Raw genomic sequence first — 24,453 nt, 5'->3', positions numbered from 1 at the left:
TGCTAGGTGTGAGCAGCAAGAAAATCCCTAGAGAAATACGTTAGGTATTCCTTGTAACATAACACCTGAACAATTATGATAGTTACAGAATGAAGGGTTAAGCTCCAGCAAAGAGATTAATACTTAAAAGCAAAATGTGTTAGAACTCCTTTCATTAAAGAATTAATCAAAAGTTTATTTTTGTCTGAATAATTCAACAGATGCCAGCAAATCACTAACAGTATTCAGTAGGAGTGTCTAACAAAAGAGTGGGGACAGAGGCTAACGTAGATAGAAAAAATCATTAAGCTGGGAGATGCAAACTGCATCTCTGGTTTGCTGTGTTTTGGGTGTGTAGATTGGACTACAACATGTAAGCTTCCAAGTGGGCAGGACTGGGTCCAGTGACCTAGTCCACTCCGGACACAAAATGGCCCTGCTTCTTTCTATTTCATCAGTGGTTCTATCAGTGGCATAGCAAAGGGGGTAGAGGGGCGGTCCCCCCCGGCAGCACAAGTTTTGGGCATGGTGGCCTCCCCCCTCTTGCATGTGCTTGCAGCAGAGCGGCAAAAGCAGGAATCCTCAGCACTCACCCTCGCTCTTTCTCTTCCATTTAGCCACCGCTGGGCAGGAAAGACAGGAACCACGGCGGGCAGAAAAGTGTCTAGCTACACCACTAGGTTCTAATGATCTCAACCCACCCAAAGGAGTAGAAACCCGCACTTGGTGCACATATTCACAAGCCTCTTGTCTATTGGGATTTATGTAACTAGTGTAGCAGCCTCCTGAAGCCCAAGCCTTTCCCGCTCATTTTAGCAAGTTGTTGTGCCATAAGACATCGAGTAGACCAAGGTCCAATTGATCCTATTCATGGGCCTGACTCTATGTTCATGGAAAAAGTCAAGGAGGGGAAGTGGTTGGGCGATTCAGTCCAGGTGTTGGAGGAGCTGTAAAAGATGGGTTGGAATGATTTTTCTGTCATTAACAATATCGAAGGACCTTTCACCTCTTCATTTCCGCTTCCAGTCTAGTGTTGATAACATTATAACATATTTCATGCCCTTAGGAGAAAGACTTGTAGAAGGGCAATCTCTTATTCCTGAGCAGTGAAAATCCAATATGGAGGAAGGCTTTACCCAAGTCATAAACATGTGTCTAAATGTATAAAACCCTGAGCCTGCCCAAAGTTTGTAAACCTGCCCCTTTTAATTACAAAGGATTTCCCATGCCTCTTGTTAGAACTGGGGGTCTCTAGTTGGCTGAGGCAGTTACCTTAGTCCAAATAGGGACCCTTTCTTCTAGTCAGGGAAAGGAGGGACACCCTTTTTGATAACCCCTGCTCACCCCCTGGTAGCTTGGCACGAGTAGCCAGGCTTATCTTCAAGGCAAAGTGTAAAGTATTTGCAACCACACTCCCAGTGACACAGTGATAACACCATAAATGAAAATAGTGGTATCTTTATCAAGATGAAAAATACGGTAAAACCAAACGATAAAGATCCAACATATGCGTATTTGTAATATTTCACTTTGCCGGTCATTAGGCCAGCAAGCACTTGTAGGTTCTTGCGGTATTAATGAGCAGTTCACGCTGTTCAAATGCAGTCCTAATGCAATGTTATGAAGTTCGTCATGCAGTTCGTATTGTCAGACTAATGCAAGAATAATGCAATCCTCAATGCAAGTAATCAGGCAGTTCGTAATGCAAGAATGATGCAATCCTCAATGCACATAATCAGGCAGTTCGTAATGCAAGTATAGCACACTCCTTAATTCAAGTAATTAGGCAGTTTGTAATGTATAAATAATTCAATCCTCAATGCAAGTAATCAGGCAGTTCGTAATGCAAGAATGATGCAATCCTCAATGCACATAATCAGGCAGTTCGTAATGCAAGTATAGCACACTCCTTAATTCAAGTAATTAGGCAGTTTGTAATGTATAAATAATTCAATCCTCAATGCACGTAATCAGGCAGTTAGTAATGCAGGAATAATACAATCCCTAATGCAGGTAAAAAGGTCAGTTCGTAATGCAGGAATAATTCCAGGCCAATCGACGCGATTAGCGCGGGCACCACTAGTCCTCAACCACAGACAACAGTCCTGAACTTTCGAGGGCGGCCCGGTACTGCTGGGCAGATCTGGGCCGCTCGAGGACTCAGCGTATCTAGCACGATGCAGCGGGAGAGAGACGGGAGCACTCCTGTACTCCTCCAGCACGCCTCCTCAGGCCACACACGCTTGCGGCTCTCGACCGGAGTCCAAGCCTTGCCTGGGGGATGAGCTGCCAAGCTCACTCTCTCTCCCTGCTTGTCGGACATCCTGCTGGGCTCTCCTGATAACGACGCAGCTCCGATGCAAGGCAACACTGTAGCCGGACAGGTTACGGCACTGCCTTCTCCGTTGCTGACGATCTTGGGCAGATTCCTCTTGCGAACAACGATCACGATTAACTTACGACTTCCTTTTCTTTACGAAATCCTTCAGCACGTTGCGGCTCTGGCCGGCGGTGGCGATCTTGATCCGCAGCCTCTGTTACAATGACTGCTCGGGCCACAAACAGCTACACAGCAGCGTGGACGATGATTCACTCTGCAGGGGCACTGCAGTCACAGGGCACTTTCCAACCAGTACCACAGACCTCACGGCAGTCTCAGGCTGCACACGCACATGCACAAAGCGTTGCTGATACTCGGTTGGGTTTCGGTTCACACAGTCCCGGGGCAATGCTTACGATGGTCTCAGGCTGCAAAAAGCACACGCACACAGCATCTCTGAGACACACTTGGAAACTTTTATGTTCCTGAGTTTCCACAACAGGGAGCCAGCTCTACTCGGGCCATTGGAGACAAAGTTACTTCAGGACACAGCACACAGCAAAGTCCGTTAGCCTCTCCTTAATTAAATCAGCAAACTGCAGGCCAGCCCCAGAACACACAGCAAGGGTCAGTCCTTTTCTTCAGTCTCTTCAGCTATTCTTCCTTGGCAGAGGTTCCTCTTGACCACAAAGTAATTTTAATCCTTTTCAGTCTTGATCAGTCCAACGTTTAAGGGTTTCAGCTCTCATAGTTATACCCCTAAATGTATTTGAAGTCTTTGTGTTAAAGGGGCACTGACCCCTGTCCAAACCAGTTCTGGCTTTCTCCCTGCCAGTGACACCTTCTTCCTTTGATAGTGGGGGTTACGTTCCTCAATCACTCAGCAGGAGATGGAGACATTCTTTTATGGCAGCAGCCCAGGCCTCCTCACCTCCAGGGGTCTACTCCTCCCCCCTACACTCCAGATACAGGTCAGCCTGTTGCTGTCTCACCTAGTCCTCCCCTGGGTCAAGACATTTCCCAGATCCTATCACATTAAGATCCAGACAATCAATCCACAGCCAAGCAGAGACACAGAATTGTTAGAAAAAAAAAACCAGCCACTTCTAAAAGCGTAGTTTCTAAACACACAATTCAAAAATCACCTTCACAGAAAGATGTGTTATTAAATTGGGAGTTCAGGCACACTAAACTTCACCTCTCCATCTTAAGCCAATGGGAAGATAGGAAACATTTTACACAGCCTTCCCCATTCTGTCCTATGGGCAAGTGGCCTTCCAACAGTGAAAAATGAAATGGAGAGTATTTCACTGTCACGACATGGTACACACTTCAGTACATGTCCTACCTTTCACAGACACTGCACCCTACCCAGGGGGGTACCTTGGGCTTACTATAGGGGTGTATGATGTGCAGGGAAAGGGAAGGGTAAGGCCTGGCAAGTGGGTGCGCGTGTCAGGACAACATGGCAGTTAGCAAACTGCGCGCAGGCACTGCAGTGGCAGGTCTGAGTTCTCTCTTTAGGGCTACTTGTGTGGGTGTCACACTTAGTGCTGCAGGCCCACTATTACCATTTGCATTACCAGCCCTCGCACACATAGTGCAATTTACTAGGGACTTTACTAGCAAGGCAAATATACCAATTAAGGACAACCAATTACCATAACACTTTATACAGGGAGCACTCGCACTTTGACACTGATCAGCAGTGGCAGAGGCGCCCAAAGCATGTGAGTCGGCAACATAATGTCAGAAAAAGGTCTAGCAGGAAGGCAAAAAGTTTAAGGAACTTTGGCCACAAAGGGCCAAGTCCAACACCTCTGAATATTATTATCCATGGAATATGCAACAGAGTAGGGTGCTCAGATAGTCTGAGAGCAATGACGTGTCAAAGTGACAAATGTGTTGGCATCTCTATAAGAACAAACAAATGGAAGTGAGGGCAAGTTTGTTCCACTCATCACATGGCTATGGTGTAAAATCCAGTTGAAGACAGAGGTGAGCCAAATGCTCAGACACGGTACATTCGGGGGTTCTCACTGGAGTTTTCTCCAGTCCGTAATATACAATTCCAATATTATCCAGCATGGCTGGAAAAGACACAAAAGATTTCAGCTCTTTATCTTGAAACTAAAATAACAAGTCGTTCATGTTTTCTTACCAGGACAAATTACACAAAGTTAATATTTTGGATAAAATGGCAGTCATCAGACCCCAAATAAAAAAATGTATGTCCATCTTGTTCCTTTGATAGATAACTGCAGCACTGCTCTTAGCTTTTAACATGCCACATCAGGGCCCCCAAGACACACTTAAATTGGGGCAAAGTTTATCCTACTGAACCCCCTCATAACCTACACACACGAACCTGGTAAGCGGTAGAGCAGAACTCACGCAGTTAACTTATAAGGGGTCAGTTATTATTATTTAGCATATACATTTGTTATTTTGTGACCTGGCACAAATTCAGGCCATTCCCCCTGAAGCATGCACTACTACGACATCGGAAAGGTACAACATTTTAGCAGTGCACTTGGGTAAGAAGCCTGGTCAGGGGGCATCAAACTACAGAAGGTGTTGAAAATCCAGTGGTCCACAAAGCAAAAAGTGATAAGCAAAGAGATTTTATGGACTTTATCGTAAGTGCTGCATTTCTGTCTTTTGATTTGTTTTCCTACAACATTCAGGATTGTCTGCCTCTTCCTCCATATATTTTCCTCTTTTTAATTTCTCATATTTAACTTTTAATTTGTTTCCTGTGAATACATAGATTTGTGGAACATTCAGTCATACTGTACTAAATTCAATGATAAAGCTGAAAAATATAAAATAGTTATACTTGAAACTGACCTACAACTAACCTAGGATTTCTTTTGCATAAAACATTTCCATTTCTCGTCATTGCTAATTTTCTAAACTGGAGGGCCATGGCGTTGTAAACATACCAGTCATTAAGCCGGAACACTACTCAGAGGTCTTCTGATTTCTCTCCCCTCAACCATGATAACGATTGCCCAGTACTTCTATGCTACTTACTGTAAAAGTTTCATCATAATATGTAGTTAAATATTTGCAAAAGCCCAGTGGATCTTCAAAGTACTATCTTGTATAGTATCAAACGTAAATACCTACTCTGAAAAAATAAACATACTACTGCATTTCACTAGTTGAAAAGTTTTTAATAAAATAATAATTCACAGTTAACTTGTAGATTGCAATCTTTCTATACAAGTTAATTAATCACAACTGCCTGGTTTTCAATAATTACTTTTAGGTGGGTTTTGATTGTGCACTACTTAACCCGTAAACCGATATCTAACCTTGGCTCAGCGGTGCGGCACTCTCCAACCCCACTGCTGAAGACTCTTCTTGGTGAAAGACATCCATTGCTCCAGCTCAATTCTAGAGTGCACAGATCTCATTCTAGCCAATAGTTTCCTATCCCTCGTTGTGTACTTTGTCAAATGTTATCAATGAAGGGTGACAGGCAGAGTCTCCAGCCAGTAGAATCCCCCAACAAGTGGAGCCTCAGCCAATCACCGGATGAGTCTGTTGGGCCTCACTTGCATGGAAGTGCTGCTCTTCTCTGACCAATGATCATAAGACATAGCCAACAGTGTCAGGAAGACTTTGTAGGGAACATGAATATGTATTCCGAAGTGCTGAGGGTGTGTCGGTTGTGAAGTAAGCACAAGTAATCGGGGTTGTAGAATCCAAGATATATTTATTGGATAAGAAGAAGGCAACTTAGACAACCACTCTCAAGACGGTTTCAATCCAAAATATATTTATTGGATAAGAAGAGGGCAACTAGAACAACCACTCTCAAGACAGTTTCCACCAAGATGCCACCGCCAGGAAAGGAACATAGAATCTCAACAGAGCAATAACATTCTACCGTAATACAGTACATAATATGAACACTACAGGTTCCTCCCCTGAGACCCTCTCCAAATCCAGGAGAATGAGTAACGAAGGCCCCAACTCACAGAAAGTGTTGTTTCTCGTGGACCACTGGCCAGGGATGGTTGGGAAAGCATCAGTGGCTCACACAACACTTTTTCCTGCCAAAGCAGAGAAGCATTATCTTTGTAATACCCCTCCGTGCAGGCAGCGCCAGCCAGTGCCAAAATGTACTGTTCCGCTTGGTGGCCATGATGTATATGCTACACAGTCCAGTATCTTCAAAATTGCTAGATATTGTAATGTTGAACAGCTACGTTACCTTCGTGTAGGTGCCCTCCAGGCAGCAATATTGTACTCCGGTTTAAGAAGCTATTGTCAGAAATGTGCTAAACAAGTTAAAGCACAATGTTTCCAAGGCTAGAGCGAAACTACATAATATAGTACCTCTCCCAGAAACCCTATCATCGTGTGTTTAGCTATATGTGTTAGTCAGTCAGCTTGTATACATCGCCAACCAGACGAGCAAGGTTTTGAGCATAAGCCTAAAGATGTAACTAGGGTTACACATATCTTACACATATCTAGACATATCTTTCAAGTACATTGAATCAAAATCCCACTGCACAAAGATAGAAAGAAGCACTAAAGCGTATCCGAGAGCAATGTAACTGGCCTGCTTAATTATTTTATTTGTCGAGTTATTTTATGTTATTTCTAATTTTTCGTCATTTGATTCCTCTCTGTGGTTATACGAATGCCACTAAGCTACATGGGGGTACACGTGGTGCTACATTTGAAATTAGAAAGACAGTAAAATAAATTAAATTGAGGACAAATATGACTTTGCCACTGAATGAACGATCGGGACAAGTATATAAGTGTGTCTGATGATCACAGATACAAATAATGGCGTTATCCTGAAACCACTGCTACTGCTGAAATTAAAATAATTTTTAATTTTGGAACATTTGATCAACTAAGACATGCTTCAAAGTAAATACTTTTAGAGAACTATAAAATTCTAACATGGGAACTCTACCTTTTCCTTGACTGAATTCCTCGCGGGCTGAGAAGTCAGTAATTCTCAGATGCATTTATCCATTTAGACCATTTTACTTGCAAATTAATTAGCAATTAATCCTCATTGACTTCTTTCTAAATCTAATTAGTATCTTTAGGACGCTTCGGAGGCACCCAGAAAACGTATGATGTAGTAGAAATCCCTTCTGTTCAACTCTGCCTTGAATGCATGTCAGTGCTAATGAAGGTGGAAAGGGGAGGGATTGTAACAGTGTGTCGTTAGACTCAACAGGAGCTGTGCTGTCAGAGTAACATACATTGATGATGTATGTGCAGGACTGCATAATACTATAATGCTAAGAGCTCTACTGAATCTCAGCTGGGAGATAAAGGCACTGTTAGATACATTGCAAAACCTGCACGGTGGGAACATTAGGCTGAATTACTCAGGATTGCTTTAAGCTGCATGTATTTACACCTGACAATCATCTGTGGTATTGATTCTGGAGGGACCCCTGGAGGTTTCCAATAGATTGTGTGCTTTAGAGCCTTGCATTCAATAACTTATCAACAAAATAGCTCCTCACTTAAGTACCAAGATGCATCTTGTTATAAAGACCGTGAGCCAATTTCTTTTATTTTCCAAAAAAGACCAACTCTTATATTAATGGGCCAATAATGGTATGAATACCTGCCGGCCATGCCTCTTGAAGGAATCTTGATTGGTGGCCACACTTCCAAATTTTCACAGATAAACAAGTACCTTTTAGGGTTCATTAAATAAAAAGGTTCATCTTCTCCTCATAAATCATAGAGTTAGAGTTCAATATTTTGGACACTTTCCACCACATCACCAATTTGATATGTGTTGGGAAGATTCAGGGAGAGCGATGGTACCACATCTGTGGAATTGGGTACTTTTTGGTAAGCCTTCTGGGTGGAAACTTTACTCAGGCTGTATTTTTCTACAATTATGTTTCGTGGGTGCTGATGATTTATAGATAAAGGGGTAATGTTTGTGTTTAAGGCAGTGTTCCTCCGTTCTCTTGAGATGTGTCTCTTGTAGGGCCACTACTTCATGCCGATTGTCTAAAATGTGTTTCCACAGGCGCTGTATTTTCGCAGGGGAGTTAAGGCCTCTTACATTCCATGTGAGGGTGGTAAGAACCATTATCCGTCTTTGTCGATAGGCCTGCTTCGTGCGTGAGCGCCCTGTGTATTGTCAGTTTCCCTTTGCCTGCTGCCCAGTGCAACACCACCCATTCCAGGGGTATTCTCATGCCTGTATTGCAACCACTCCATCTCTCATGTTTCCCCTCTGTACCACACTTAAACGACCACCCCCCCTAAAATCAGCCTGTAACCAACAAACTAAGCCCATATTGGGTAACATTGCAATGAATGTCTTGGAATAGAGATATAGGGACTATCTGTTCCTTACCCTTATGGCATTCCTTATTTAAACTACGTTTTCGCTGGAATACACGAATATAAGAGCAGAGGTAACAGCATAAATTCTTTTAGAGAGACCATCCTATCCATCCCACACTCCCCAAATGCCCCTTTCTACAAGCGGTCAGGCACCCCAAAGCAAGCCGTGCATTACATTAAAGGTCCATGCTTCCTGTGAGTCGAACCGAGTTGCTGTCCATCCGCTGTTTACCCTTCAGGTGCTTGTTGTTTCCGATTCCTTGGGGGCTTTGTTGTCATGGTGTCTGCCAACTGCAGGCTTCTCCTCGGACTGGTGGGGGCCCCACTGCTCCATCTTCCTCTTCTGCCCCTGGTTGCCCTGTTGGTAGCGGTAATCCCAATGCTCGTCTCGCTTCCTGTAAGTCGCTGACATGCCTCGGTTTGTTATTTAGGTTGAATGCTAATCCAAACGGGTATGTCCAGCTGTATCCGATGTTGTCTTGTAGTCTATCTGTTATTGGCTTAAATTGGGCTCGTCTTGCTAAGGTTGCAGGGGCAATATCCTGGAAGAGCGCACATGTCACTTCCTTCTTCTTTCGGGCCACTTGGAGGATAGCTTCTTTTACCTTATAAGAGGGTAATTTAACTAGCACATCTCTGGGCCGACGTTTCTCTCCTTGGTGGGGAGACCGACTCTGTCTTCACCTTAGGGCCAGATTCCCCCAGCAGATCAGCAAACATACCCTGGGTGAAGGCCTCCATGTCATGCCCCTCCGCTCCTTCCTGAAGGTACCAGATGCGAACGTTGTCCCTGCGGGATCTATTTTCAAGGTCCTCATTTTTCAGTGACGTCATTTTAAGTTGGTCATGAAAGGTGTCTACAGTAGTTTCCAAGCGTCCTGTTTTCCCCTCCAAGTCCGTGACCTTGTCTTCCAGATCTAATGCCTGTGTGCCCACCTCATTCACGTCTTGTTGGAGCGAGAGCATGCGCAAAATAATGTCTGATCGTAGGCCTTCTAAGGAGGCAGCCAAGTCCACTTTGAGTTCCTCTCTCAGCTCTTTTTTAAACTCTCTCAAGGAGTACAGCAGGTCGTCTTTCGTGAGCACCATGTTTCCAGGATCAGCGCAACTCATAGAAGAAGACCCTGTTTTCCCCGTCGCAAAATAATTTCAGACCCTGTTACTCTGGGCTTTCTTTGGTGGCATAAAGATCAATATGTGGGGGTGCACCCCCAGTCGCCCACAGCCAGGATCTCTGTCACACTGTTGGGGTTATTGCCAGCACGCCGCTATCCCCGTGTCCGTACTGCAGGGGGGGCACTCCCCCATCTCAAACTTTTGTGGTCCGCATGTCTGGGAGCCGCTCGTCTGGTAGTACCTCACAGGTGGGCCTCAGGCATCAAGCATCGTCAGCTTGCAGAACTTTATTTATTTCCAAGTGCTGCTCCCCCTCACTGATTTGTGCAAGTTCCCCTGCTTTGCTGTGTGCTAGTTAGAGCACAGAATCGTACCCTTGTGGCCCATGTCAGCCTCAGGTCTAGTTGTTGTCCATTACGGCTGCCATCTTAAGGTCAGACAAGAGGGGAATTGCAATCGCATTCTTTATCTTTGCTCTACTGTATCACGGACTATCGTTCTCCATGTGGGCCAGGAGGTCGTTAATCCGAGCAGCGGTTTGGTCCCTGCTTCCGCTCACCTAGGTCGTCTTCACCGTCTCCTAACACCGATTCCATATGTGCTGCATGCGTCCCTCCGTTAGTTAGCTGGAGGTGGGGAGATCAGCTGGTAGCTTCAGTTCAGTCGGTCTCCCGACATCCACAGATGCCCACGTGAGGAACTCACATTTCTGCAAGTCATGGCGCCCTTCTCCCATTTTAGGCCGCGGGCCTGTTACTGGTCATGCCTCGGAAGCTCTATCTCCCGAGTTGTTCCGCCTGCAGTTTTCGCTCCGCTCTTTCCTGCTAGGTTGGCGAGGGGATGTTCTCACACTATTATCTCGTGTCACAGTCCGCCGGAGGCACAGTTCCAGCTACCTTTCCAATGAATGCCACGGAGCCCTCGCGGATTACGTCTGCTCGGCCATCTTAGTTAGCCACGCCCCCTTAATTTCTATTTTGTCATTGTTCATCACACCTCATTAATATGACCACCTCTGCTAAATAATAGTGTAGTAGTCAGTGACTTGCTGTTGGTAATGTGCAGTGAAAGCAGGAAAGAAGACATGGCACTGTTAATGAGTAGGTGGTAGTAATTGCCAGATGAGGAGATGTTGTCTCCTAAGGTGATTGTGCACATAGAGAATGGGAGCTTGGTGGTAGCTGTTGCCACAAATGTATTCTCTGTCAACATGCTTTTATTAATAATGTGCAAAAGCATATGTTTAAATAAGACATATTGGGCCAGATGTAGGGAAAATCAGTTTTGCGAGTCCTTAATAGTGATTTCTAGTGAATCGCTATTAAGGACTCGCAAAATGGAATGTATGTAGGAATCGCAATATTAATTGCGATTCGCAATCAAGGAATACCTTCCCATTCATTCCAATGGGCCGAGAGGCCCATAGGAATGAATGGGAATTGCACACGCAATTTGCGAGTACCCAATAGGTACTCGCAAATTGCGTGCGCAATTTCAAGGGTGCAAGGGTTCCAAAAGGACACCCTGTTGCACCCCTGAAATGTGCATGTGTGCACATGTGGCACACATACATGCACTAAGGGCATGTATGTGTGCCACATGGCACTTTGAAAAAAGCAAAAAAGTGTTTTTTTAAAGGAAATCGCAAATTACCACCAACTTGAAGTTGGTGGTAATTTGCGATTCCTTAAGGCAATATTGCAATTTGCGATGCCTACTAGCATAGCATTTAGGGAATAGCAAATTGCGATTCTCTAAATGCTTGCGAGTAGGTATTTGCCATCCTACATTGCTCACATCTGAATTGCGATCGCAAACGCTGAAATTCGGCGAATTTCAGCGTTTCCGTACTAAAATGGTGTAAGCCTGCAAATGAATAACAGTGCTGGTTAGACCTTCCTAAAGTCTGCTCATCCTATAATTGTCACCTTGAACTGGATGTTCCTTTTATTTAGGACCAGATTTGTATTGCTCCACCACTTTTGTGGCACTTGGTGTGCAGAAGAGAAGAATTGAAGCTCACACAAGACATTTTGAGAGATTCCTTAAACCTTGACGGTGTATTTAAAGGGAAGTGGCTCCAATTTGTAAAGAATAGCTTTTATACCATCGGTCATGCTAATCTATTTGACGATCCATCAGCATGTATTTCCATTTCTAGAACTGAATTGAAAGAATTTTTGCTGGCGAAGGAGAGGAGAGTAAGATGGGAGTCAAATTGTTCAAAGTACAGGGTCAAACTATATATTTCAGCACTGGGTTTGAAGTCAATTGACCACACATATCGGACTTTTGTGACAAATCTGAATTATATTCCCCTTTTGTTGGGTGATCCATCTAATACATACTCCATAGAGGCCCTTTCTGTAAGTCCAGGTGATTCTCGTTCTTCTCAATGTGACCTACAGCTCCTATTCTTTTGCAGTTTGTACAGGAATAAAAGGAAGATGTATATTTCTCCGCTACTGCGCAGCCTTAAATTTAGACACTGTCGTCCAGCCTTACATTTTTTAAAACTTCTATCCAATTCCTTCACTTGTTATTGCCTGGCCTAATTTTGTCAGTGTGCCCTAAAAAGGATGAGACAGAACCTGTATTGTGTGTCAATATGAGTAAGATTTAAAAAATGTTTATATGACTCATCATCTGATTTTAAATATATGTGCATCTCATCATGGTATTTTAAGTGACACTATTTTATACACAACCATCTTTTTATGCAATTTTATGGTAGGCATTTGTAATCATTTAAGGCAAATAATAAGGCAATAATTAATTAATTTATTTATTTATTAATTTATTAATAATTCATTTTGCAGCACATTCCCTGCCAACTTCAGAGAGAAGCTATGGCCCCCAGGTTTTCCCCTACCTAGCTTTAAGGGAGACTCTGTCAAGAATCTGGGGGTCTGGTTCAATGAGATCTTGATCTTCTCCTCGCAGGTTAAGACGTTGGTTGGCACCTGTTTTAGCATCCTGAAGACTTTGAGGAAGTTTCTTACTCTTTTGCCTAATTCTGCAAAGGAATCTGTTGTCCGTGCTCTGATTCTTTCTCACCTTGATTACGCTAATGCACTGTATGCTGGCATTCCAGGTTACCTTTTGAATAAATTACAGGTGATTCAAAATTCGGCCGCCAGACTCCTGCAGGGCCTTTACAGCGGGTGCAGTGTGCACTCTCATTTACCATATCTGCATTGGCTCCCGGCGGACGCTCAAATAACATTCAAAATGTTATCTATTCCTCATAAAGCCCTCCATGGTCTGGGACCCATTTACTTGCAGAAGAGGTTCGCTTTCTCAACTCCGGTGAGACAGCTGCGTTCCTCCTCCAACATTTAACCTAGACCCCTCAGTTTAATCGCCAGAGGCTTGGCGGGAGTTCTTTTGCCCGGATAGCTGCGCTGGCATGGAATGCATTGTCATTGGCCTTACGGGGCGTTAATGATCCTATGATCTTTAAGAAAAAGTTGAAAACCTTTCTTTTCTAGTTCTGTCCTCTGACTCTGATTCTGACCCTTTTCAGGCTCGCGCCGGGACACTCCTCGGAGTATCTGCGCACGGTATATAACATAACATAATCATTTTTAATAATTTAAGGCATATAATAAGGCAATAATTTTAGGCATTTTTAATGTAGTATACTTTTTATGTTGTTGTTTCTCATTGGCTAAAGTGATTATGATGATGATGAATAACAGTGCTGCTTTAACTTAGCCTAAATTTAGATGCCATGTTAACCAAAGAAAAATGCATTAACATTGCAGGGCCTGTTTTTGCACACTGTATTTTTCTTTTCATTATAAATGTTTTATTTTTCCATGAGCATTCTGCTAGCTGGTGAATAGGCATTTGTTTTTTGAAAATATATTTTTATTTTGAAGCCAATGCGATAAGAGATGATAATTAGATGATACAACAAATCTGGAGGCAAAGTCCACTGATCGCATAATGTAGTCAGACATTTCAAACCACATTCAACCTCTCCGCCCCCAAGACAACAAACAGACAGCACTCATTGCTTAGCAGGACTCAGCTCCAAAATTTGGATATCAGTTCAACCTTTAGCAGCATCCCCCTTTTTTCACAGAGCGTGTCTTGTCTTTCTCTCCCACAGTTATCTAATAACTCCAGAGAGTAATATTGCAGCCCAGCCGTTTGACCTACACCTTGCAACATTTTCTGGGGATCCCTACTAGGATATGTAGCTTTTTTTACCATCATGTACATATCCCTTCCCTGTTTCCATTCATGCCTGGTTGGGTATTCATGTTCCCACCAGTATCAGACTATGTCTCTTTTGGCTACAATGAGGCCAAGGCCACAAATCAGCAGCTGAGCTTGGGGTAGATCAATGTCATTGAGGACCTTGGGATCTAATGGACGATGGGCTGAGAGCACTCTGTCAAGTTCCCCAGGGATGTTCACCCAGTACTCCTGGATTAGCAGACAGCTCCAGACCGTATGGAAAAAGGAACCTCCTCTCCATGACATCTTAAGCAATGCGGGGCCTGGACCCTTCCCATTGCATGCAAGTGGCATCTATCATAGTAGACTCAGTGTAATATTTTACATTGGATTATTTACAGTCGGACCTTAATTGCAACCTCTCCTGGGTGCATCAGGGCTGCCTCCCAGTCTAAATCTTCAATTTCTCCCACCTCATCCTACCCTTTTTCCTGGAGCTTCTGTAAGGTATCCGGCATGGTATTATTGAGGGTCTTATAGTTTAGCATAGTAGATGGTGTTCCTCGTGCTAAGAATCTAACCTAGCAAGAGGTATTCTTCCTGTTACCTTAAACAGAGTCCAACAGTGAAATTGGGCAATAACACCCCCAGGATTTCCCCTTTTTATAAATTTTAAAAATTAGGAATTTTGACCAAGTGTCAAGACCTGCAAATTGGCCTCAAATAATGAAAACATTGTTTCATTTTCCATATTATGTGCAATTATGATCATACTGTACAGCTCCTACTCTCAAATTGTGTTAATTCATTCATAAAGTAAACAGGAAAGCACCGTCTTCTATACCTCATGGCACCTTCAATGGCTAACAATGTAAAATGTACTCAAGACCCTGAATATTTTACAAATCTCCAATGCCTGGTTGACACCGGTCTCTGCTATTTAAAACCTCAAATCTAAAAAAATATGCTAATACAATACATGAAATAGGTATTAACGACGAAGTAGGTGGAGGCCCATGAAATAGCCGTCCCCATATTTTCAAGCAAGGGAAGAGATTTTTTTTTTCTCCAACATTTGCAGCTTTTAAGGGCAGATGTGGTGTCAGGCAGTAATGACAAATATTTTCAATTGTGGGGGAATGGTTTGGTCCTTGATTGGAGGATTGTCATGCGTTTTAATCATTGTAATTTGTACTGCAGCTTTTGAGGGAAAAAATGGGAGTGACAATGAGTCAGAATGCTCTCTTTGTTGGCTGCTGAATGATGAATTTCCCCTCTATATTTATTGTGACAGTATTTGACACTTTTTCAGAAATTGAAGGCTTTTCCTTTGCTTCCAAACTCTATCAAGACCAACATTTTAAGTCAAAGCAACTGATTGAGAAAAGGGTGGTAAGGTAGAAGCAGTGGTAACAAAAGTACCACCATAGATGTAATTTCGACTGGCATCTTCTATAATGGAGAAAGTGCTACATGCTGTTTCCTTTGTGCATAAAAAAACATCAAATATTATGAATATTACAAATAAAGCGTGTGATGTAAATTCCATACCTGAGTGTTATGCTTTTTATGTTGCATAAAATTAACGTTTTATGGAATATACTAGCGTTGATCCCAGTAATGTTTGCGTTAGGCCCGTCGGAAGCCCCAGTTTATTATATATTCAATGCCTGCTCCAAATGTACTTTATTGAAATCTGGCTTCGTGTTTATTTGTACCAAGCAGGTGAAATGCGTGTCCCTCGCCAGACTTCATACACTTTCATACACAAACAGCATGTAACTCCGATTGAACATGAGAAGTGGAAAGAGCCTCTCTCACCTCGGCAGGCACCTGCAGCTCCCAGGTGATAAATGCCTGCTAGGACATGCCAAATGGCCTTCTGCTCGGATCCTGCGAATCCCAAAGTCTCCATGGCAGCTTGGAGTTGGACAAATGATGCTGAAGCCTTCTGCTTTTCCTCGGGCTACACAGAAAAAAACAGAGAAGCTGAAAACATAACAGGCTTAATGGGGAGAGCATCTTAAAGAAGGTACTGTTAAATGCAGTAACCTGGCATGAATGTGGAGGTCTTACATCTTTAGAAAGATGTGAATAACCTATAGTTTACATATGCTCGTGACAGGGACAGCCTATTTTTTTTTTGGGGGGGGGGGGGGTGCTAAATAAACAAACATGTTTTCTTGTAGAAGCAAGGCCGCATATGTTTGTCACTTTATACATCTTCCCTCTATCATAATGGAACTAAATTTACATGTAACATTTAACACCATGTGCCATTTCAGAAAAAAGGTTCAAGTAGCGCAAAACTTTACTAAAAAACTGTGTAAAAGTATCTGCATCATATGTGCTTATTGTGCCATGCACAGTTGAGCAAATGGTACGTGCATACAGCAATCCACAGTAAAACTCATTGCACACTGCTGATGCTGTTTACTAAGAAGCGGATAATATACATGAAATACACTTTGTAAATGTGACACATGGGTCTGAACAGCAGAAGGATTTTCAGCAGGTGAAAGATTAGTTTGCTTATTTTCCATTTCTCTTCTTCTCCTACGAACCGAAATAGTGCCGTTTTTGCTGCTGAAATCTGGCAACCACCGATGCCCCCTGTTGGTGGCACCATCAGCTAACTTCCTTACTGCCCTCCAGGGATGAGGCAGCCGTGGATACGTGCTTGCGTATGAGACAAAAACAGTGTCTCCTTTTTATATCAGTGAAAAATCTGTTAGATTTTTTTAGAGGGATTTTTCCGGGAATATGATTTCTTAACTAACCTCTCTATAATACTTACATCGATTTCTTAGTAACACATCTGTGGTATATGGTTTCGCGAATCAATTTCTAAGTTTGCCTGGATGTAAATGCTTTCGTTGATATGACATGAAGAAACATGTTTTTGCTCAATTTCATACTGCAGGAACAGAAACAATGTGGACATTTGATTTGCTGTGTTTTAATAACATTGCAACATTGTTGTGCTAGAACGTCCAGGAGGGGATTAGCTACAATTCTTTAAGAAAACACTAAGTCAAAGACAACATGCCCACATTTTGCCTAAAACTGGAGAGGGTGCACCACACTGCCCCACCTGGGACAAAACCTGAGCTTTAGATATGTGTTTGTTCTATCTAACGATGGTATGGGCTTCAGAAAGAGAAGGGGTGTCTGGACCACACAAAGGAATCAGCATTTGGCCTCATCCAACTATCTGGCCAGAAAACACACTCTTTGGTAACTTGCAATATTCTGGAATGAATGGTGGGTGTAATGTAGCTCACATTTTACAGTGATGAGGCCGTGAAGGAGCATCATAAGCCACTTGAAGGCTTGCCCCGGTGGGTATAAAAAGCATGTCTTCCTCGGAGCAAGGGGCGAGCATAAGTCTCTGAGCCCCTATGAGAAAGTGCTCTGCAGTGGCCGTAGAGCACCCTGTTTGGCACTAAATAAAGCATCCAAAGAAAGCATACAGTGAATGCAATGAAGGCATCCAATAGATACCTAAGTGGCTTGGCCTAAAATGTTCCTGCAATACTATTCTGACATTTTCCCGAAAGTACAAGTTCACTGGATTTGTACAATTTCCAATCGGTTATTTAATAGATTGAAAGGAGTTGTGTCAGTATCAACACAACTCTAAGATTTGGTAAAGCCATTTAGGAGGTTTCCAAACCCCACTCTCCTACCAAAGAACATGTTCTAATAACAGTGACTTACATCTATAGGCCGCTATCATGAGATAATTGTACTTATATTTGTAGCCTGGGAAGATAATACATTGATGCCCACCGGAATATGATGTTTTCTATTTTACAGCACGCATGTTACATTTTTATTTGAAATAGTTCCTAATTACTTGAATTTAAATAAGGTAATTGGGAAATGTATGAGTATTGTGGAAAGTTTAAGAAAATTGATTGATTGATATCCAATGGAAACACAGGCCTGGGCAGCGCAAACTTCTCCGAGCACGAATGGGCAACATTCCTGATCAGTCATTTCCAGGCAGACGAAAGAAATGATCAGCCATCGACTTACACAACAATACCCCCAACAGCCATCTTTAGGGAGAGTTAGCCTCATTTGCAAGGCCCACAGCAAATGCTAAGCGTAAAAACTACCAACTAGGCTGGCCAAAATATTATCCAAGACAAGAACAGATGGAACACTAGGCCCAAACGGCCTGCTACAGACCCTTTTCAAGTTCAACATTCTATTCTGGTCTAATCAGTTAGCTACATTGGCGGTTCGCACAGGTAACGCTGTGGGGCGGTGGGGCTGGGGCGGGGCTTGGTGGGGTGGGGCTGGGTGGGAGGGTAGTGGAGTGTGACATACGACGGGAAAGTGGAGAGTAAGGAAATAAATACATAAAAACACTTTGCCCTCGCAGCATTTCTGTGATGATGCAAGCGCAAAGTAAGTGCTTTTTTATATTTTAATTTCCTTACTCTCCACTTTCCTGCTGTATGTCACACTCCACTACCCCCCACCAAGCCCCGCCCCCGCCTCACCGCCCCACAGCCTTACCTGTGTGAGCCGCCACTGGTTAGCTAGCCTCTTCGATCACACCTTGCGAAGTTTAACCATACCTGACTCCTGGCAAAGGGCGATAATTCATCCAATTCACAAGTCCAGTTCTCACTCAGTCCCTAGCAACTACAGGCTGATAGCCTTACTTGATAACGAGGCTAAATATTTTGCTAGCCTTCTTCTTAAAGATCTGAGATGCTGGGCTGAGTTAAAAGGATTGAGCCAAAGAAACCAAATTGGCTTTGTAGCAAATTCAGGCATATTGACCAAACTTCTAGCCTTATCAATTCTTATTGACAAAGCAAACATATCGTCCACAGCTCTGTTTTGCTGCTTTGTGGACTTCAAAGCAGACTTTGATCGTGTGCCGAGGGACGCACTTTGGGCTAAGCAAAAAAAATGGGGAATTCCGTACAAACTCCTGGAGTCAATTAGCCAGCTGCATACTAACACCAGTATTCAAGCTAAGCTCGGTTTCGGCTCTCACTTATCTAGAAAAATTCCAACGTTGCGGGGAGTTAAGCAGGAATGTGTGACAGCCCCCCTGCTTTTCAACCTGTTTATAGCCGACCTCCCAATAGAACTTGATGCAGTAAATTGCCATCCTCCAAGGATCGGTGAGGTCCAGATCACTAACCTCCTATATGCTGACGAACGTGCTCCTTCAGTCTCACAAGAGTTCAGTTGTGTGAGAAGTTGGCCTGGTATATGCTGTCTACTAATTAAAGTGGGCACCTTGTACCAGGCCAAACAACTCTTATTGATGATTAGGTTAAAGACAACCTTTATTGAAAGCTATCCTAGTGGTAGCTATGGAGACCAGCCTTCAGGCTAAGTCTCAAAGGAATGTAAAGCAGCTTGTTTTACCAGATCAGAACCTCCTGAATGACCAAATGAAAGGAGAACCACACAATAGATATATAAAATATGTGTATTTATTACTAAACACTCTTTACTAAGCTCTTTATGAGATTAGAGAACAAAGCACACAATATTAAATCACTAGAACGACAGTAAATAGCACAATACACAGCGTGCTCCAGGGCGTGACCGAACCATATACTAAGAAAGTGGTATAACAACCACGACTTGACTAGACACAGTGCCTACAGCACGTAGAATCGCTGGGACCCCAAGGAACCACCCAAAGTAGTGACACAGGGGACCCACAGAGTACGGGTGCAATGTGTGAACACAGGCGCAAGCTCCATACTATCCTATGGGAAAGTCGTAGTTGGAATTTTAAAGATTAAGGACACTTCGGAGAGGACTTTGAGCAAACTCTTTCAAACATAGAAGGTTCTAAGGCTAGCATCCTTGAGAGTACTGAGATACCCGTGTTACCTATCCCAGAGGAGCCGGGTGCAGAGGGGTCAAGTGATGTCGGGAACCTTAGTTGTTTTCAATGGCGTTATGCAGGAAAGTGCTGCTGCCGGGAAGATGAAAAGTGTCTGGTATAATCCAAGCCTGGATTTTAGGTGAGAAGAACACGAAAGCAGAGGAGACAGAGTATGGGTCACTTCAGGGTGACCAGGGGCACGATAGACAAATGTCAACCGATATCGGGTGCTTCAGGTGAGATGACGCGATGTTTGACTCTGCAGCCACGGGGACCAAGAGATGTCGATGACAACCAAAGTCCGAAGGTGAGCTGTCCCACAAAGGATGTCGAGCGCTGGGGGGTCAGTGTCTGGATTGAACACCAACAAGCATTGGCAACTGCAACCCACGTGGGCAGAGGAAATAAGCTTCGGTGAGGACCAGCAAGGTCCTGGGGACTCTCCACACTATGGAGAGTCATGGCACACTTGGAGCAACCAGGAAAGCCCATGGAACGTCAAAGTTACCTTCACAGGGACCCACAGGCCAATGGACCAGGGATCGCAAAGGGACCTCAAGCTGAATCACAAAATACCAGCCCACGGAACACTTGTGAAGTGTAGGCCGCAAATCTTCAGTGGAAACACTGCTCTGGGTCAGGACTACAAGTAGCCCAAAGCACAGCCTCAGGAATTGCCAAAAAGCATATGCTGCTGCAAAAGTACGCAGTGCACAGGGGTTCGAGTTGCATGGTCCCCACGAGGGATACTGGTCTCAGAATTGCTGAGAAAGCAGATCAACCTCAGAGACCTCGGAAAACCCACCTCCTGTGTTGCAGAAATCTTCAGAGCCCTCAGGGGCTTGGGAGATGCAAACCGGTCAGATGTGTTAAAGGTGCCTGCCTTGCAGGGGAGTAACCCCTTTACTCCAAGGGAGATTCTTCAGTCATCCAGTGTAGTGTAGATCATCGAAGTACTTGGCTTCTGTAGCAGAGTTTAGTCCAGGTAAAATCTAAAGTCCTGTAGTCAGGGGTTCCTACTTTGTACCCAAGGAAGGGGTGGGATAAACTCTCGGGACCCACCTATGGGAGGGTCAGGACAGAGGGGTGGCTACACCCATGTCCTTTGTCCAGTTTTGCACCAGAGCAGGAGCAAATGGCTCCTGCAACCGGTTTGAGCTGAACTATGCACAGGGACACCAAATGTGCCCCCAGTGCAGACTTCATAGCACTCTCAGAGTGCACCCGCCCAGCCCCACTACACTAAAGCCTGTCTGGGAGGTTAAACAAGTTTGAACTCCTTCGGGACATACATGCCTTTTTCCGCAAAGTTAGGTTAAAAAAGTTCTTTATGAATAAGGACTCCAACAACTCTAACGAAAACCGATCGGGATTAAAACCTCCCTCAAGCTTCACCCCGGGGCTGGATATGCTGGGCACGGAAGTTCAACTATTTGAGAAAGCTGTTATCAGCAAGATTGAGAAATCTATTAAGTTTGTTCCTGCTCCCTCCTTTAACACCTCTAAAGATGAGAATTCTACCCTTTTGTCCCTTAAAAACGACAGCAGTCTTACCATCAAGCCGTGCGACAAGGGTGGCGGCATTGTCCTTTTCGACACCAAAAGATATAAGGAAAAGATGCTTGAGCTATTGAGTTCCGCTAGACATTACTGTAAAATCATGCTCAACCCTGAATCAAGAATCAAGAAACGTATCCTACAGGAGGTAGAACAAGGAGTAGAAAGAGGGGACATCTGCACGTCTGAAGCTCTCTTCCTCACACCTACCTATACCCGCATTCCTATTATTTACGGCCTGCCAAAGACCCACAAGAACCAGTTTGATCCCCCTCTGAGACCGATTGTCTCAACGATTGGCTCAGCTACGGAGCCTCTCTCGAAATATCTTGACAGGTTCCTTCAGCCCTTGGTGGGCAATCTGCCGTCTTATGTAAAAGACACAGGGCATTTTATTTCCAAAATTGAGGGACTCGATTACAACTGTGAACACGAATTCCTTGTCACTCTGGATGTGGAATCTTTATATTCTAACATTCCCCAGATAGAGGCAGGCAGAGTAGTCAGCAACATCATCCAATCTGACCCATCATTATCAAACAAGACCTTCATGATCAAAATCCTTGAAATTGTCTTGGAAGAGAACTTCTTTGAGTTTGACGGGCAGCTATACCAACAAGTGCAAGGTGTTAGCATGGGGGCAGCATGCGCACCGAGCATTGCCTGCCTGTACATGGGTGACTTTGAGAAATCCAACATCTTTAATGAGGTCGCACCATTTTTTGAGAATGTGCGACACTGGTCGCGATACATCGATGATGTCTTTTTTATTTGGGCTGGCGACCAAGACTCCCGGGAGGAATATATTGAATGGCTGAATGCGGCTGACTGTAACATCAAGTTCACTGCCCATTTCAGCACTACGAGACTCGAGTTTCTGGATGTCTGGGTGGAACACCATGATTCCAAACTGGTGGTGTCTCTCTACACCAAACCGACTGCCAGAAACACCCTCCTGCATTTTGAAAGCTTCCACCCAAGGAGCCAGAAAGATGGGATTCCTTTCAGTCAGTTTCTGCGTTTACGCAGAAACTGTACTTCCATCAAGGATTATCTCAACAATGCCGAAAACATGAAACAAAAGTTCATTGACAGAGGATATCCTTCGAGACTAGTTAGGAACGCTATGAAACGAGCTCGTTTCTACAACCGAGAATCGATGTTTCAAAATAAAAGCCAGGAATCTATGGACAAACTTGTTTGTGTCACCAAACATTCCACTTTCAATAACAAGATCAGACAGATCGTTAACTCTGAGTGGCATCTCCTGAACCTGGGCGAACAACCATCAGCCATGCCCAAACCGGTTTTTGCGTTCCGCAGGAATAAGAATCTTAGGAACCTTCTGGTTAGAGCTAAGATCCCTAACCAGGGAACATGGCTACAACTGTCGATCGAAGGAATTTCCCCTGTGAGGGGAAACCACAAGTGCGGCACTTGCCATGCTTGTGCCAATGCCATTGTTGACACTTCCTTTTGTGCAAATGGGTTCACTGCTGTCCTCAAAGAGATTACCAACTGCAGAACATCGAACTGAGTCTATGCGATCCAGTGTCCCTGCTCATTGACCTATGTCGGCGAAACCTCGAGAGAGGTCAGAGTACGCATTGGTGAGCACAAATCTAACATCAGACGACTCAAGCATGCTGCTCCCTTAGTGGGACATTGGGCGGAAAAGAATCACATAGAGGAAGACCTACGGTGGACAATACTGGAGAAAGTACAAGCCCAAAAGGGCACGAATCCAGACAACCTGCGTAAAAAACGCGAAGTTTTTTGGATTTTTGTCCTTGATACGAAGAACAGAGGGCTTAATGAATCCCTTCCATGGGAAAATGCCATCATATAAGAGCTTTTGTGTTTCTTTGGCTTGCCTGCATCCTTGAACTTTACAGCTGATTTTTTTGATGCTTCTATCTCTCATTATCTATCTTCATCTTATTCTTATTCTGTTTTATGTTATTTTATCCTTTTTTTAAACATTTTTTAGTTTTTCCATTTCTTTTTTTCTTTTATTAAATAATGTCCCCTGTTTCTTTCCCTTGGTTTTTTTCTTGGCCTACTTTTGTGGTATCTCGCATTTGTGCTTGGCCATTTGGATTCCTTTTTATTTCTTTTTACTTCTACCTTACTTCGGCATTTATACGCCCTTCAGGACCACCTTTTTGGCCCTTTGTTTAGTGGATTCAAGCGTTTCACACATTTGTTACTCAAAAAATATTGCTTTTTGGGTGGTCCTTCGGCTGTATGCTGTTTCTTCGTTTATTTGTTTACCAATAGATGTCCCCCTATTCCGCCTTGGTCCGCTTACAGCCACTCCGATTGGTTTATATATTCCGGCGTTTTCGGCTGGTCGAAATTTGTGTTGCCTCGCGCTTTGATTGGTAGATTAGCTGGGAGGTTTTTACTTGGAGGACTTAAATATCTGCCCTCCAATAGGGTATTTTCTCGTGCGATCATCCCCGCGATATTTTCCACTTTGACCGTGTTCGTTTTTGAGCGCTGACATCGGACCTATCATTGAGGTAAACTTTGAGAGACCGCTAGTGCAACGTTTTCATATATATTCTATTTTTGATATCTTTGTGGCTTTGTGCACCGTGCTGTCGTTCTGGGCGATATTCTATTATCATTTTCATTTTTATTTTTATTTTCTCATCTGCTGTTTAGCATTTCGACCATCTTGGCCTTCTATATTGAAAATATCTCAGTCAACCTGATTCCGTTCGTTTGTTGAAGTGTGCTCCACGAAAGGTCCTTTGGACCCAGGTGAGCTGATCTCTCTGCATTAGGTGTTATCTTGATTGACAGCGGCTGTGAATTGCAATTCTTGCAGTTTTTTGTTGCTCAGTTTGTTGATTGAATATACTGCCATGTCTCTCAGTCCTGCCTTGATATCACATCCTATGAAGGTGCGTGCAGTCCTAACGCTTCTTTCCTTGTATGCTCTCGGTTTCTTAGGTTCCACGTGAACCGCCTTTGGAACCTTTTCACTACAAGTGTACCTGGAACTAAAACGGGAGAAATATGGCCGGATCTGTTTTTATCTAACGGGTGCATGTTT

General features: G+C 43.7%; 1 protein-coding gene across 5 annotated transcripts in view; it reads right to left on the bottom strand.

Annotated features, from left to right (window-relative positions):
• MYO18B (myosin XVIIIB) overlaps positions 1-24,453 on the bottom strand; it is a 1,573,426-nt gene that overhangs the window by 1,134,187 nt on the left and 414,786 nt on the right. For all 5 annotated transcript variants that reach the window (XM_085634174.1, XM_085634172.1, XM_085634173.1 and 2 more), the window contains one exon: positions 15,782-15,926. In XM_085634174.1, coding sequence (XP_085490300.1) covers positions 15,782-15,926 — 145 coding nt within the window. The remainder of the gene's footprint in view (positions 1-15,781; positions 15,927-24,453) is intronic.

This window comes from Triturus cristatus, chromosome 11, assembly GCF_964204655.1.
Source record: "Triturus cristatus chromosome 11, aTriCri1.1, whole genome shotgun sequence".
NCBI lineage: Eukaryota > Metazoa > Chordata > Amphibia > Caudata > Salamandridae > Triturus > Triturus cristatus.
The sequence above is the reverse complement of the archived record's forward strand: the minus strand, read 5'-3'. Positions and strand labels throughout refer to the sequence as shown.